The 16,903-nt window shown below is 40.6% G+C and overlaps 2 protein-coding genes across 2 annotated transcripts in view; one reads left to right on the top strand and one right to left on the bottom strand.

Annotated features, from left to right (window-relative positions):
- The window catches only part of ZDHHC8 (zinc finger DHHC-type palmitoyltransferase 8), a 111,435-nt gene extending 99,905 nt beyond the window's left edge, over window positions 1–11,530 (top strand). Inside the window, exons 7-11 of the mRNA XM_056504664.1 lie at window positions 72–204; window positions 1,064–1,181; window positions 1,905–2,014; window positions 4,815–5,851; window positions 6,655–11,530. Of these exons, the coding sequence (XP_056360639.1) occupies window positions 72–204; window positions 1,064–1,181; window positions 1,905–2,014; window positions 4,815–5,851; window positions 6,655–6,826 (1,570 nt within the window). The 3' untranslated portion in view covers window positions 6,827–11,530. The remainder of the gene's footprint in view (window positions 1–71; window positions 205–1,063; window positions 1,182–1,904; window positions 2,015–4,814; window positions 5,852–6,654) is intronic.
- GOLGA3 (golgin A3) overlaps window positions 1–16,903 on the bottom strand; it is a 171,806-nt gene that overhangs the window by 95,015 nt on the left and 59,888 nt on the right. The window lies entirely within an intron of this gene.

Below are 16,903 nucleotides of genomic sequence, written 5' to 3'. Positions count from 1 at the left end.
GTGGGAAAATTTTTAAGCCTTGTTCTTAGGTTACTGTTTATTTTAATGATGACTGTTGCACAATTAATCAGGTATGTTGTTGAGCCCAAGAAAAAGCAAACAGTGAGTGTGAAGCCTCCTTTCCTGAGACCTGATTTGTCTGAGCGACAGATCACAGTGAAGATCAGTGACAACGGCATCCAAGCCAACCTCAACCGGAGCAAGGTGAGGAAATCTTGAAGCTCTGCTTTTGAGGGGCATGGATTGAGTGTTATCAAGCCTGGGAATGAGTCTGTCAGTGACAAATCTCTTTGAGATGATGCAGAAACTAGAGTTTGAGTCCTTGTCAAATACTTCATCCTCAAAAGTAACACAGGTTCAATAACAGCAGCTCTTGATCCAGTAACAGGCAGCTCTAGAATGGAATCCCTTGGGCTTCTTTTGAAAGAGTTGACTGTTCTTTGCACCAGTTATTTTCTATCCCAAGAGCTGTCACTTCTTGTTGTTCAAATCAATTTTAATGAACCCTTGTACCACCAGACCATGTCAGCTGTTCTACTTCAAAAAAGTGTTCTGAGCGTCCAGGATGCAGGAAGACTTGTGGTCCAGGGCAAGAAATATTGACTCAGACCCTGATCTCTCTTATCTCCTCTCCTCTTTTCAGTTTCTCTTACCATGAATAATGGAGAAGGATTTGTTTAGTCCCATAAAAAGCAGTGGATTCAGAGGAAGCCAACTTGCAAGATTTTTGTGGATAGTTGCTTCCTACACTCTTTGGATAGTTATTTGCTGAGAGCTACCTGGAAAGTTGCTGGAAAATGCTGGAAAGCACTATTGTCTTCTACCACGTATTAATTAGTGTGATGATTATAGTACTTAGCATGCCAAGTAGAACAGGACAGTGCATTTAAAATTCTACTGTCTGGTTATGACAATGCTAATTTTACATGTGACAGTCCTTGTCTGCAGTGGATGCGAAATCCTCTTTGTCATTTTATGTAGATCTCTGGTACATCCAGCACACTGCCACATGTTATTTAACTAAGGTACTTGCAATGATTGATTTATTTTTTATCATTTTCAGTCTAAAATCAGCCTGGAAGGTCTGGAGGATAAGAGTATGGATGTGCAACCACCTCTCCCACCTAAAGGAGATCCAAGCAAGTACTCTGAGCTAAAAGGGCAGCTGGGCACCAGTGAAGGTATAGTTGCATGATCAGTGATTTATTTTTATTAATAAGAAACTATTTTAGCCTCCTTAAAAGGTTTCTTGTATTCTTTCAAAACATGGAATCTAGGTGAAGGATTTTTTTCTATTTATAGGATTTCCAGATTAGGGGAATTAACAACAGGAAAGGGAGAGAAAAGCCAGCTTGAAGTGGTTCATTCAAGACTGGGCTGAATATTTCATGTCAGTTTTGCAGAGTTTATAAACTCTTTTAGACCTCTTCTTAAATCAATTTCTAAATTAAAAATGTCCAAGGAATCTAAGGAATCAGAAATATTAGCATGAAATTCTTAGGCATTGCAAACTGAATTATTTAATTTGTAAGAATGTGAACTTCATGCTTTGATACTCTTAAATTTTTATGTTTTTTGGCAGACAGAACTATTAGCTGAATTCAACCCAAATATTTAGCATTTCAAATTAGGCAAAATTTCTACTCACCAAAACATGTCACTGCACTCAATATATTGTGCCTTGTTTCTTCTTCTCAGCCAGATGGCTGATCTGGCAGCAATGTGCTGTTACTGCCATAGGGATCCCATTGATTTTGGTGGAATGCTACACAAAAGTACTGCAAGTTTCATTCTCCCCAGAACAGATCCATTTGCAGAGGATGATGGATGGCAAGGAATTATGGCTGGCAGCTTTCTGACCACACACATTTTAATATAAATTTTATTTTTTTTTTCTTTTGCAGAAGGTGGCCTCTCACCCAAACTTATCAGCCCTCCTACTCCTGCCATGTACAAATACCGACCAGCTTTCAGCAACAATCCCAAAGTCCACTACCATGCCACAGCTGAGCAGGTGAGCCAGCCCGGGAGTGTGTGCTCCAGCTAATGCCAGGCAGTGTGCAGCTGAGGATGAGCCCACTGCAGGGCTCTAGTGAATGTCAGAGTGTAAAAGTAAATAACAACACTTGGCACTGTTGTGTGATAACCTTGTTCCTTATGGAAACATGTCTGAGTTCACAGCTTCCCCTGCCCTGGTGTCTCGGCCTGATCCTGGGATGCTGACAAGTGTCACTTCCCATTGGCTTCACCCGGCAGAGGTGCCACCTCACATTCCCTTCAGAGGGAGCTGGGCATGCTGAGTGCTTCTCTGGATCAGACCCTTTAGCCAACACTCTGTGTACTTACTGATTCCTTAAGATGTCAGCTTGCAAAATAGAAAGAACTTTTAAAGCATCCCAAGAGATATTTTAGTGAAAATTAACAGAAAATTTCTCATGTTTGACCTTTCTTAGACCTGTTCAGTGCATTTGGGTCATATAGAAAAAAAAACACTTTCTTAACACTTGGCATCATTTTCACCTGTCAGGAAAACTGAGGTCCAAAGAATTAGACAGATTTGCTGTGGAATTTTGACAGTTTTGTCTTTTGCTTAGAAGTTATGAAACTTATTTCTCATGGATTTATTGCAAATAGTCTTTGGACCCCAGGACCTGAAAACAGCATTTGGAAAATCATTGGTCTAACTTGAATATTTGCAATATGTATCCAAGTCTTCACACACCAGTGGAGACATCCTTAAAAAACACTTACCACACACAGTGCAGTTTTCTCAAAATTAATTTCATCAGGTCCCTGGAATAACAAGAAGGGGTGATAGGAAGGAGTATTATGAAAGAAGTAAGGAAAGGAAAATATGGTAGATAAAAATAATTGACTGCAGAAACACTGTAATAAGACAGAATGTTCCTTAAATGATGAGGAAAGCTTTTTGTGAATCCTTCTCATTTTGAAAAGAAAGATAGTGATAGGTAGTGGAATTCCAGCTATGACCAAGTTTAAGTTTTAGTCTTACTTCAGTAATGGTAAATCTTATTCTCTGGATTTGTCCACTTAATGAAGAAACGAATGGCTTAGAAAAGGAAGCACAAGAACAACAGTGTGCTTACTGCATCCAAAAAAGTTTAATATCCTATCATTTTCATTTTATTACATGAAAAATGGCTAGACATCTAGTCCAAAATATTCTGTTTACATCACCTAGTGATTTTGAGCTGTGGAAGCCACAGCATTCTGAGTCATAATGCCAAAAGTCAGGGAGCCAAGGAAAGCAGACTTGTTGTGTTCATTCAGTGCACAGCCAGAGATGCAATATAGATACAGGGCAGGTTGTGATTAGGCCAGGGGACTGGGCAGTGCTGTGAAATGATAACAGGGAACAGCACCTTCACTCTGAGGCTTGCTGTTTCAATCCCAACCCAAAACAGTGCTGTTGCTGTTGCTGACTGGTGTGCAAGCTCTGGAGACTTGTTCAGTTTTATAGTAGTCACAACTCTCTAGTAGTCAGCTGGGAGTATCATAAAATGAGGTTCACGTGGTGAACTGATGGAAGGGCATGGACTTGTCTGCCAAGCCTAAGTAGGAGGTACAGAGGGAAAGAGACTGGGCTGTGTGAGGAATGCCATGGTGTCTGTATCAGTTCTTCAGTCTGTCAATGTAATTCTGCTTTTAAGCAGTGAAAGCTGGTAGGAAAGAGGCATTGGCACACAAGGATAAGTAGCACAAATATACTTAAAAGCTACGTCTTTGCTCTCATCCTCCTTTACAGGCTGTAACTTGGTCTCCTTTTTCCAGAGGAGACCAAATTTAGCACCATGCTCTAGAAGAGAGTGAGCTGTTTTGCATATTTCTCTATCTGCTAGCTGAAAGGAAAAAGCTTTTTTAAAAAATCCACAATAAACCAAGGGTTTGTCATTCACTTTTTTCTTTCAATAGTTTTCCTTTAAAAGAAACTAAAGAACAAGCTGTGTCAACTGCAGTCCTGATTAAATATATAACTGATAATAATCTGTTTGCAGAGCCAGTGTAGCCAATTTATTGTGCATTATGGCAAACTCTTCCTTAAAAAAAAGAGCAAAAACTATTTGCTTAGCACAGAATGACATTTTAAGTGATCAGAACTCTGAGCAATTTTCACAGAGTAAAACAAAGTGAAGTCCTATCTGTTTTCAGAGCACATAAATTATGGCCTTTGTTTCCTTTTCTGATGTGGCCACTTTCTCCTACTCAGGCAATGAAAAAGAGAAAAATGCTTCATTTTGTTTCTAAATGGTGGGAAGGAGACTCTCTGCTTTAATTAAGGTTAGATGCCTAATTTTGAAGACCTATGACCAGAAATTCAGAATTATTGAATATTCATACCGCAGAGTAGAGTGGAAAAGAGTGTGTTGAAATGAAGCTCAAAATATTTCTGTCTCAGCACACAAAACCAGACATCCCTCAACTGAAGAGCTATTTGTAGAAAACATGAAGTGCAGTGTTTTTTCCAAGGGCAGTATCATCAGATTACAATCTGATTTACCTTGACTGAGACTTGAATCTTAGCTTGGGTCTCTCATTCAGTGTTTTCAGTGTCCATGTATTATCTTACTTTTTACTGTCAATATTATTTTGCACTTAACTATGAATAACTCCTCCTTGCTTCCAAGGTGCTAATCCATATGTTGAACAGGAGTAAGGGGATTTTCTTGTAATGAACCTGGGCTGACAGTCAGAGGGAGGACCTTCAGCTCTGTCCTTGCTATGCACTCACCAAGACAGCAAACCTGTACTTACGTGTCACTGGCTTCTGTTTCTCATAGTCACCTCTGTTTTAGATCACCTTGCAGGAGGGACACAGTCAAGGGGCTCTGATAGAAGAGGATGGCAGGAGCCTTGATTACCAGTCTGAACCCAGCTTGGACATCCCCAGCTACCGGAAGAGCTCTCTCCACAAGACCTATCAGTCTTCCCCACTCCAGATAGATTCCTTGGCCATCAACTCACGATCCCTGAGCCTGAAATCTGCTGGCAGGAGAGGGACAGACAAAGTGCCCCTTCATCCAATGAAGTCTGAAGGGGCGGCTTCCACCCCTTACAAAAGCATCTTTTCTCCCAATTCCCTGTCAAACAGAAATGGAAGTCTTTCGTATGACAGTTTGCTGAACCCCATGTCTCCCTCAGGGAGGAAGTGCATTGCCCATTCTGCAGTCAGCTCTGTCGGGTACCACTCCCCATATTTGTCAGCCAAAATGTGCCACCTCCGGGGCAGCGAGCTGCAGCGCCAGCCGCCGCAGAGCTTCAGCCCGGTGCTGGGGAGCCCCGCCCCGCACCAGCGAGACCCCTCCCCAGTGCGCTACGATAACCTTTCCAAGACAATTATGGCATCCATCCAGGAAAGGAAAGAGATGGAAGAGAGGGAGAAGCTCCTCCACTCGCACCCTGACTCGGTGTTTGCAGACTCGGGTGTCTATGACACGCCTAGCTCCTACAGCCTTCAGCAAGTGAGCACGCTCTCGGAAGACCCGCGCAGCATGGCCATGAGATACGGATCCAGGGACAATCTGATGGCTGCCACCAGCTTTAGCACAAGGAACCCTCTACTGCAGTCCTCAGTGTCTTCACTCTCAAGTGCAATGACAAGAGCACCAAGGACTTCCACAACCTCTCTGCAAGCTGATTTAGCCAATAATAATGTGCAGTCCCATCAAGCACTACAGGGCAGGGTGAGCAATGGCTCCTACAAATCCCCAGGCCACCAGGTCCCACCGTCCCCCACAGGGATGCCTAGGTCACCCTCTTACGGAGGCCCGAAGGCTGTGTCATTTGTAAACACTGTGGAAATTACAGAGGTGCAATCGTTGGGAGCACAGAGGTATGTACTGCATGAGGGGCTGAGAGCAGTGGGGATCTGCTTGTGAGCACGGGCAGAGCGCTGCGCTGGAGGCACGGCCCCGGTGAGGTGCTTGCTGTGGGCCACCAGGGCGGGAGTTTGTGGGTGCTCTTCAGTTCTGTCACACCCCCACAGCAACCTCATCGTGACAAAATGTTTGCACTTCTGCTGTACCTTGAGCTGCAGGTGGTCAGTTTTGCTGTAAATTCATAGTGATACATTGTCCTAGCTGAACTGGGGTATTATTTTCAAGGTGTGAGGTGGATTATCCCTCCCCTTATGCACAAAAAGGTGGAGCTGTTTTAGTTTGCAGCCTGAAGGGAGGCTGACCCACACATTGCATGGATACAGAGGCAGAGCTGGGGTGCTATTGTGCCAGCAAGTTGTTTCAGAGATGAGCAATAAAGCTTTGTTTACCTGGATGTTTCACTGGAAAATGTTTTTTTTCTGAGAATTTATTTCTGATTTTAAAACACACAGTTGAATCCTCCTGCATCCTACAAATGCCTATGCAATTAGTTTGGATCAGCAAAGCATTTAAGAAAGTAGTTAAATGAACAAATATTACTGGGGCGTGGTCCACTAATTTAATGGCCAAATTAATTCTCTCATTTCAGTGGCTTTTCATTGAATGCACTGGCTTCAACCAGCTTGCTTCCAGGCTTGAGTATTTTGCAATGCTGGGAACTCAGGGTGACAGGGGTAATTGTTTACTCTGAATGAAGCCATTCTGCTATTACACTTTGTCACTAATACTGCATCTTTTGATATTTCTTTTGATGCAGGGATGACATGCAGTTGAAGACACCTCACAGTAAAATAAATGGACAGCCAAAAGGAATAGCCAGGTTGGGTTCAACATCAAGTTCCCAGGGGACGCCTGTCAGCCCTGCTAGACACTCAAATGTTAAGAAGGTGTCTGGAGTTGGTGGAACAACCTATGAAATTTCAGTGTAAAATAAAATGAATTAAAAACAAAGAGCCATCCACTCAGCCAGCCATGAAGCTAGGAGCACTGTGAAGACTCAAATAACAACAAAGAAGGAGCAGCAGCAGTCGGCCACTCTCCTTTTCTTGTTTTGGGTTTGTTCTGTTTTCATCTTTCTGTTTTGGCCAAAAACCAGCTGCAGCCTTATTCTTGAGGGAATAATAGAACTGTACAGTCTATCGACTCTTCCTGAACCGACGGGTGGGAACTGGCTGTGACCTAAGACCACCACAGAGCGGATTTCCTTCCTGCAAGAGAGCGCTGAAGCCATTGTGCACGTGTCTGTCCAACCACTCTGTTGTGTACCAGTCGTGCTGTGCAAAAGTACGGTCAGTCCAGGATCAGTCACTTTTCCCATGCCCTTCCCAGTTCTTCTGGCCAGCAATGTGTCCAGCAGGAGCCAGAGGACCAGCCGCTGTTTTCCTGCTGACATGGCAAGCAGGGTCCCTGCGCTGGGCAGGAGCTTCTCCTTTCCCTTGGGCACTGCAGCTCAGGTTCCTCCTCCTGGGAAGGAACAAGGCAAGGCTACTTGGGCTGCAGACACCACCTCATCTTTAAAAGCCTCCCTGGTCCCAGATGGGGGCAGCAGGAAGGATAGCAACAGCTTCTCCCTGTCTGCCATGGGCCTCCCTGTGTGTGAAGTTGTGTGTGTGCGTGTGTTTGTCTCCATGGAAAAGGACCGCAACACCGGCAAGGATCTGCCACTCTGACCTCCTGCTCCCTCTGGGTTTGAAAGGCTTCTCTTACCCAGAAACAAAACCAGGCAGATAAGAAAGGAAATGTTTGGATGGAAACATATTTTAACCAGCTGTCAGCTGCTTTCCCTGCACCCTCCTTACCTGTTGGATTTAGGCAATAACAGAGTTTCCTGCCTTGCCCTGGTGCCGTCAGTGTAATCCCGCAGCAAGGTTATCATGAGCTGTCGAATTTACAGTGTGTGTAACTGAGCCAAGTGCATCTAAAGGATATAAATTTTCTGTCTGCCTAATTACTAGCACATTCCCTCTGGTCTTCAATACTGTTAGACAAAGGATTTTCAATTTGGGTTTTCCCCCCCTGGGGAACAACTTTTTAAAATAATATCAATCAAATCTATTTAACATTCTGAGGTTTCTTTTTCCTATCTCCAGAAAACTACATTTACTTAGTTGGATTTAAAGACAACTTTACCACAAAAAACAAGAAAGGGGTGCATTACTTTTGCCAAAAATATGAGGACTCTGGCAAAGCTAATTTTGGGACAAATAGATTTTTATTTCTCTGTTCCTTATCTCCTTTTCCTTACCATTCAGTTACCACCTCAGAAGTCAAAAGTACTGAGATCTGGACCAATGCTAACTAGCCAGATCATGTGTGCAATTAAGAATATCCTGAGCAACTGTTGCCAAAGTCACTAGAAATTATTATTTATCACTGAGCCAGTCAGCATACAAGACCTCGACTTCCCACCTGGTTCTCTTGATTAATACTTTTGATTAGAGATCGAAATCCATCATTTTCAGGATATTTGTTTCAAGGGGTTAAATCTTTTACAGTCCTTGACTATAATGGAAAGCTCTCCAGGTATTTGGTAGCAATTCAGAATGTGTTTGTAACATCTTACTTGTTTTCATGTATGTTGAGGTTAATTATTCCAGAAGGCAAATATTGACCTTAATTTTGCCTGGTTAAAATTTATATTTTGATTTGATGAATCTTGACATCTGCTGCAATACATGGTTATTATGTCCCTTGTATATCACATTATTTTTTGGAGACAAAGGTTGAAGAGAACATAAGAAAGTTAATCATCTCTCTGTGTAATGCTCTATGTTGCCTGAAGGGAGAAACGTGGAAAGCAATGCATCTGCAATAGGCTAAAGTTCTGAGGGAGTGAAGTAGAAATCAGTGTGCATTTTATTGCCTTGGTGATATTTTAAATGCCTGGTGTAGGGATATTGCAGAGCAGAGAAGCAATAGTTTTTTCTATGCAGATTTGCTCACTGGCATGTAGAACATTGTCTTTAGTTGAAGGCACCAGAAGGATGCTGGCAAACTGGATCAGGTACAGATGGAGCAATATATATTAAAGAACTGGATGGACTAGCTAATGAGAAGATTTAAAGGGCTAAAACATGCCACTGGATAAGCAATGAAGTGGAAATTGAGTATCGTAATTTCACAAATATGTTATTTAAAAGTTGTAAAACCAAAGGTAAATCAAAGGGTTGTCACTGGTAACCAATGGTCTACATTTAGAATGGGGCAGAAAATATGGAGAGGAAGGGGCAGTGGAATAGTCTTCCGAGCAGAGTTTTGGATGAACTGTTTAGGACAGTCAAAACATATTTGGACAAATCATTAAAAAATTTCTGAGAGGTGAGCCTGAAGGGACAAGGGGTAGACCAGATGGCCTTATAGATTTCTTCCATCTTCAGCTGTTATTAATCTGCAGTCTACCCTGATGTTAACTCCTCAGGAAGATGCAGTACTTCTTTAAGGACTGGAATTCACTCTGGTGCATAGAGTATCACAAGAATTACTTGTTTTTAAAGTATCATGTATGCCATATGTAAGCCCTGAAAAAGAGGGGGTATGAAACACATGGGATTAGGGAGTGAGACAAGGGCACATTCTATCATGTATCTTTGAATACGTACATGAAATTCATGCAAGCAAGGCTGAAAATTTGCACCAATGTAATATTTGAGATTTGCATCCCAGTGATGCTCCACTTTGATTGTTCTTTCTCTTGCATTTATAAATGAAAAAGCTACTGAGGAACTTGAAGGGCCAAAGAGCCTTTGAAGTTAACTACATTAGTTCATGAGAGAATTTCTCAGTAAGACTAAACACAGTATTGTGTGTATAAAGCACTAATATCCAGGGTTATTTTGACATAGTTCACAAGGGGTAAGGGAGAAAAAAAGGATGCACTGTGTCAGTACAGGTTTAGCAGTAAGGATTATGTATTTTGTGAGTAGTTTTGCCCACAGTTGAGAGACATTCAGCTTTTTCATAGGTTTACAATGGTACCAAAGTCTTTTTTTCTTTTTTCCTTTTGAGGTTTGCATTTAATTCAGTGCACATAGCCTGGAGTAAATTATTCAGATTTTCTGAAAGAATAATCTAAGCAGAACTGTTAACAGGAGATTGCAGGCAGCAAATCCAGCCTCATTTCCATCCAAGGCAGTGAACCTGCAGCTATTTACTCATAAATGTAAGTGTCTGTTCTATAGTTCCTGTTGTGGGACTAGGGACCTATTTATTAAATCTAATTTTTAAGGAAAATCCAGCCCATATTATAGTTCTTTAAACAGTTTACAGATTAGCAGTAAGGTTCTTCTGCCCAGATACCCTGTTTTTACAGACACTGCAGGCCAAACCTTCAGCTGGTATAAATTGGTGTGGCTCCATGAAAGCTCATTTAATTGATGCTAATTTATAATAGGTGGGGATCAGCCATGAAAATCCAGCACGAATTAACACATCCTGTAAAGTAGCTTCTTTATTTTTGTCATGCTTATTTCATGTTTCAAAAGTCTTAAATATTTTCAACATGTTTTTATTTGTAGCTGTGGATTGTATTACTTATTTAAGAAAAGAGCAATAGGGTTTTTTAGTTTACGCATCAGTTTTCATTGCATATTGCATTTTATTATCTGTTTGTTCCCTGTTCATACGCTCCCATTTAGCCTCCAGGTTTTCATTGTAGTACTTTTCTGCCTTGAAAAGTTGGATCTCTATATCTTTAATTGTATAATATATTGAATATTATGGAATTAAATGTACCTTACTACATGGGTGGGAGAGAGAGAAAATATTTTTACTTGAAGCCTTAATATTTTCTTTTTTTACTACTTTGTTTGTTGACCTCATAGGAAAGTCTGAATAGCAAAGACTTTGAAACTCTGGGCCAAATACTTCACTGACAGACAACCAGCATTTGGCCCCCATGTCAAAACTGGATGCAGACATATAACCTGAAGTGAACAAGGGAAAAAGCCTCAGGGTGGCATATTTTCCTGAAGATCATTAATACAGTCTCAAAACATGTCTGTAAGCAAGTACATTAAAGAAGTCTTCAAGTCTTGAATTTTTAAGGAAGGTGATAGCAGGAATTATCCTAATATCTTACGCCTGCTTTTTTTTTTTTTCTTTTTTTTTTCTTTTTTTTTTTTTTTTTTAATTAAGCAAAACAAATGTATTTACTCAGTTTGGTTCAGGCAGCTCGGGGGGTTGCACAGAGCTCTGTGTTGGTAGCCATGTGCAGCACATGAGCTGTGGGGTGTTGCTGTTCTCATTCTAACCAAGCGTGATGTTGTGTCAACTCAGCCCGCGAGCATCCCTCCCGGGCCATACAGTGGACGTTCCTCAGATGATGCCTACTCTCCTACAAGCCTAATATGGAAATTGCAATGTGGTTTTCTTTGGACTATATCTGTGGTCCAGACTAGAGATATATAGAGAGATATATATATAGTCAATATTTTTTTGTGTGTGTGGGAAAGATGGGGTCAAGCTTTTCTGTCTCTGACAGTCTGGAAGGTTAATGTCGAACCGTTTTTATGGTCTGTATTTCACCTGTTCTGCCACCTTGAATTGATGGAATGTATCCGTGCAGGCTTTGTGGAGCTCTGTCTGTAACCTTTTTTGTGGCTCTCGTAATACATATATATTTTTTAAACCTTTGAGTCACTTCAGTATTTTCAAGTGTCTGTTTCTGCCTCAGATGCTTTCGTTTGCTGAGATGGTTCACGGTGCACTGCCCTTTCTCACTTCCACTTGTGCAATACCTGAGCTGGAAGAGCAGAACTGGAAAGGCCAGTTCCAGTGCAAAGGACAAAACTGACAAAATATTAAAAGAACTGACTGCAGGTTAAATCTCATTTTCAAGATGCCTCTGGTAGAGTAGGAAATATGGTGAGTCTTTAAAAGAGTGTCTCCCAGCTGTGACCAATGAATCATGTTTGGGAGGTCACAGCAAGGGGTCCATGAAACAATACTAAATGAAGTTTTCTGTACTGTTTATTTAAGTTGTGGGGTTAATAGGGATCCTGTGGTCCAGCACAGTTTTGAATCACTGCCACAGGGTAACTGAAAAAATTTTTATATTTGTTGAATACATTCTGTCCAGGTCATCTGGGTTTATAAATCCCAAACATGCGCAATTCTTAATCTGCCTTCATCTGTCTATCTGTTTCTAGTCTTTGGAAATATGTCCATTTGATCTGTCAGACTGTCTTGCAACACACACAGCTGCCAAGCCCTGCAGCTGCTGCAGGATTTCTGATGCCATAATTTGCATATATAGGCTAATTGCATTAAGCAAGGATCCACTCAAGCATGTTCATTATAAATGCCAGTCATATTTGTGTGCTGTTGTGTCTTCACATGGCAGAGATTACCTTTTATATAAAATGGTCCAAACTGTAATCATCAGGCTCCATTTATGCTGGCTACATCAAGCAGAATTATATAAGGCCATGATCTGTTTCAATACATTTTACTTAAAGATATCTTGGCTTACAGCAACCTTGGCTTTCCTCTCTCTAAGTAATGGGTAAATTATCCAATTTTGTATTTCATTTTTTCATTGTTATTTTTCATTCTGCAGGACAAGTTTAGGTTCACATTTTGGAACATAATAAGGAGAGACAAAGGAAACTCTTTATACAGGTGAATATGCCTTTTAAGAGAGAATCAGTTTTACGATAAATAGATTAGAATTACTGTCAAAATTGGTTTTCTTCATCTTGTCACACTAACTTGAAATTTAAAGTAAGGCTTATTTTACACTGGTATCTCTAACCCTGAAACATTTTTAAAATGTTTTGGTTAAACATTTCAAGTTATATGAAGAAAAATTATCTACTTTTACAGATTAAAACAGTACTGGAGAAGTGATGGTACATTTTACAGTGCCTTATATATATGTGTATATATTTATATGTATATATATAATGCCTTTATGTATATAATGTATATGTAACTGTGTACATAGAGTCAAGTAAAACTAGTTACAGATGTCCCTCTCTGATGTATTTTAAATTGAACTGATATGTCTTGATAAAAACAAAATGGTTGTATCAGCAGCAAAATACAAAACTAAAATTACTTTAAAAAAATGTAAGCAAATAAAGTAGACTGGAAACAGTGTTTCTGCCAGTGGTTATATTCCAGGCCATGGAAGACTGGTAGACAGATCCACCATTTAAAGGGATGTTCAGAGAGAAGACAAAGCAGTGCTGGAAGCTTGGAGGAAGTGGAGAATATGTAAGAGCAACTTTCCTTAGAAGTTATGTTGTGTTGCCATCCTGTTCACCTTTTACATGTCCATTCCTTGTGTGGATTTTGCAGACAGTAATTTTGCCATTTATTTGCAAGGAATATAAAGCACTGACATAGCCTGTCCATGTGATATTAGATGCAGAATACCCCTGGCCTGGGATGGACAATGAGCACTGTGGGCAATGCTGAGGTTTAATAACGTTCCTAGACTGTGTTAAGATATTCTTTCAATCTGCTTCTCATTAATTGAAGTAATTTCTGCCTTTGTGGACATGGGCCAGTTTGATCAGACTACATGGCAGAAGTGCACAACGTGGCTTAGGCAGCAGATTCTGCCAGACCAAGGGTTTAGTTGCATTATAGAAAAAAGGAGTACCATATGTATGTCTTTTATTTAAAAAAAAATCCCTTTTCTGAAATAAAATTATTTTACAAACATTAGTAATTCAAAAACCTTTCTTTCAGCAGATTTTGTGAAGTATCTGCCATGTAAAAACCATAAAGGCCATGTGCTGCCTTCTGAGGGTTATTCCACACCTTTTAACTTCCAGCCTCCATGGGGCTTGGACTATCCATCTATTTTTTCAATATGGGGAAAGAGCAGGATTTTCAAGGATTTTTTTGAGCGTTGTCTCTGTGTATGAAACCCTCCTACTGAGCTCAGTGGTAACTGAAAGAAATAATGGGAAGGATATGTGTGGTTAGCCAGAGAAATGCCTGGAACTCTCTAAGGGAAAAGTCGCCTTCCATACAAGTGAAGAACTGTCCTTTAGTTAGCACTGTTGTTTTGGAACTAAAGTATGCTCATGAGTTTGGCTTCAATAAATCTTACCACTACACACAGCCATGAGGACTCAATGTAGGGCTTTCAGCACCAAAATCACAAGATTTGATACCCCAAATGAACATCTAAAATGAGAATTCCTGTTTTCAGAATAACAATAACATATTGAGCTCATGAGTGCCATTCCTAGCTCACACTGAACTCTTCTCCTGAAATCACTGCTAGTTTTTCCTTTAAGATTAATGGAGCCCCATTATACTTGACATGCCATTGGGAGTGGCACCCACAGGAATTTGCTTACTGCTGTAGTTCATTGATATTAGGACTTCTTCAAGCCTCTAACTTGGAGCAAATCAAATACCATCTTTTTTTCTCACAACAGCACGAAGAGAAAAGCGGAATTTCATAAACACATCCCATTCTGGGACTCTACTTTTAATGGAACTTCTGTCCCAGCTCCACAGAACAGAGACAGTCCTCATGGAGGCATTTTTGAGTGACAAGCAGCAAGGAGGAATTTGGGATTAGTAGTGGAGCAGCTGTGTGCATTTTGGCTTGTTCTTTCATGCAGTGTGCAGGGGAGTGGTTCCTGGGCAATGATTTCCTCCTGCATTCACTGTTCCCATGGATATGAGGTGGATGGCTCCTGGTGTGCCAGTTGCACACTCATATGAGTTGAAAGCCTCTTTCAGTTACATAGGAGCAGAGCACATGGGGATCCTTGGGTCAGAGCAGGCTGTGGAAGTTCATAAAATTGCATTATATTCTGGTTCTAGTCACAGGCACAGGTGGTTTAGCAGAATACAGCTTTGCTGTCAGCTTTTTCTCTTGTACAGTCATTGGAACAGATGGTGAAAGGATTGTTGAAGGTTTTTTTTAAATACAAGCAATGCTACTTTTTCTTAGGAAAAACTCATTTTGTAGAAACTGCAGTGTCTGAGTAAATTCAGTGAGTAACAGCATAATCCATTTTTTGCAGCCTGTATATTATGGATCCATCTGGCCTTGGGATCAGCCCTTATTGTCTCATTGACAGATACCTAAAACAACAGACTTAAAACCAGAGAAGTAAGTAGTTATAAATAGGTGGTACTTGGTTATGACTAATTTTTTGGGCACACTGTGACACAGTGGAGACAAACTGCTCTGTTGTTGGCCACAATCTCCTCCATCAGAACTCACGTGCTTTGCACTGCTGTTTCTTGGGAGCTTCTCAGCATCGAGCTGTGACTCACAGTGACAGAGGTGCCAGCCAGATGTTCTGCTCCAAACACTGCATGTGAGGCACAGGAATGGGCTTCAGGCATTCTGGCTCCACTTCCTGACTCCACTGCAGATTCCTGCTGCCTCGTTTGTCTTTCTGTGCCTCTTTGCTCCATGCTGGATGGCAATGTGACTTCCTGCATCACAAATGTGATGTGTTTGTGGGATGCTCAAGCCCTGCTGTTCTGCAATCAGCTCTGCAGCTGAAGTCAAGCAGATGCCTCCCATAGGTATCCTGGAGCAGTAGGGCATATTAAGGGTACATTTAGCCTCAAATGAAAGCATCACTTAGGTCATGTGCTTGAGCAGAAAGTTTTTGGGTGTTTGTGATGGCTGTTTTTGACAATAATTTTGGTATTTCACACTGACTTTGGAAAGCTGTTTTAGTAAACAGATAAAAGACATTTCTGCATTGATCCTTCCATTGACCCTCTGCATATTTCCCTATAATCCAAAGCCTCTGCACATTACCCACACAGCACAATCCTCATTCCAAGAGACCATATGCTTCATTGCCTTAAGCAATTCTGCTCTTCCCTGCCTGCTTCTTGGAGCAGTTGTACATTTATATAATAGTAACTAAAATGACTGAGCAGAAATACAGTAAAAGAAATAGCTGTAGCTTGGGAATGACCTCAGAAAGGGGGCACACTGTGATGTGCTGGTGAGGCACAGAACACATCAAGAGCTGAGTTCCACAGTCATTGACATGTTGTGGGCAGCTGAGGAAACCCAGCCTTTCACATCTCTTGAGAGCAAGGACTGAGCTGCTGTGCTGCCATATGAAAAATTTTATTAATTCCTGTCTTTTTTTGTGTCTTAGTGTTGTACAGAAGTACATATCCATTTATCTACATTGCCATATTAACAGCACATAAAGCTTGTCAAAGAAGGAATAATGTCTATTGGTGCACAAAATTATTCCTTTTCTAGTATGGTCTTTAACTCAAGGAGCAGGAATAAGATGGAAATTATTAATTCCTGGAACTTTAACTCAGAAAAGCACATCCTGATTTAATGAATAGGAAAAAATAGTTGTGTTCATGTGTAAATGGAAGTTTTATGAGTTTATTTAACTGTAATGGCAAAATAAAAAAAATCTTTCCACTTATATTGAAGAACAAAATAGCTACTTTTTAAAAATGTGTAAAAATTTTCATTTGGATGGATATCATAGAAATTTAAATAATTTCTCCCTCATTTTTAATATCATTCTCTCTGAGTTTTCATTTATTTTTGAGAATAATATTTTTTATTATATGTACTCAAATTCTAGGGATATTTATACAGCTTCTGTTTATGTCTCTCTGAAGCCCTGGATGCTCTAGGACTGCCTTTCAGCACTGGGACATAAATGATGGAAAGAGTACTTTTTGGGCATAAGAGACTTGGGGTGTGCTCTCTGCTTTTGGTTCAGTTCTATATGTATAAAATATACGTATGCTACTATTATTAGCAATCCCCTGCATGTGTTGGGAAAGCAGTGCTGACATTATTTGATTTTTGAGGCCAAGTTCCTTGGATGCTCCATGACTGCCTAATCCTACGCTTAAGGATAAATTCATCACTTGAATCCTACAACTAGTGACTTGAATAACTTACACTAATGTGGTGCTCACACTGGCTCAGTGCAGCAGGCTGATTTTCACCTGAAGGTCCTTAACATTTCCCTAGGAAATGCATGAATACATTAGTGGAAATTCGATGGAATAAGTTCAGTAACATAATT

This window comes from Oenanthe melanoleuca, chromosome 15 (assembly GCF_029582105.1).
Source record: "Oenanthe melanoleuca isolate GR-GAL-2019-014 chromosome 15, OMel1.0, whole genome shotgun sequence".
NCBI lineage: Eukaryota > Metazoa > Chordata > Aves > Passeriformes > Muscicapidae > Oenanthe > Oenanthe melanoleuca.
Note: the sequence above shows the minus strand (reverse complement) of the source record. Positions and strands in the feature narration are given on the sequence as shown.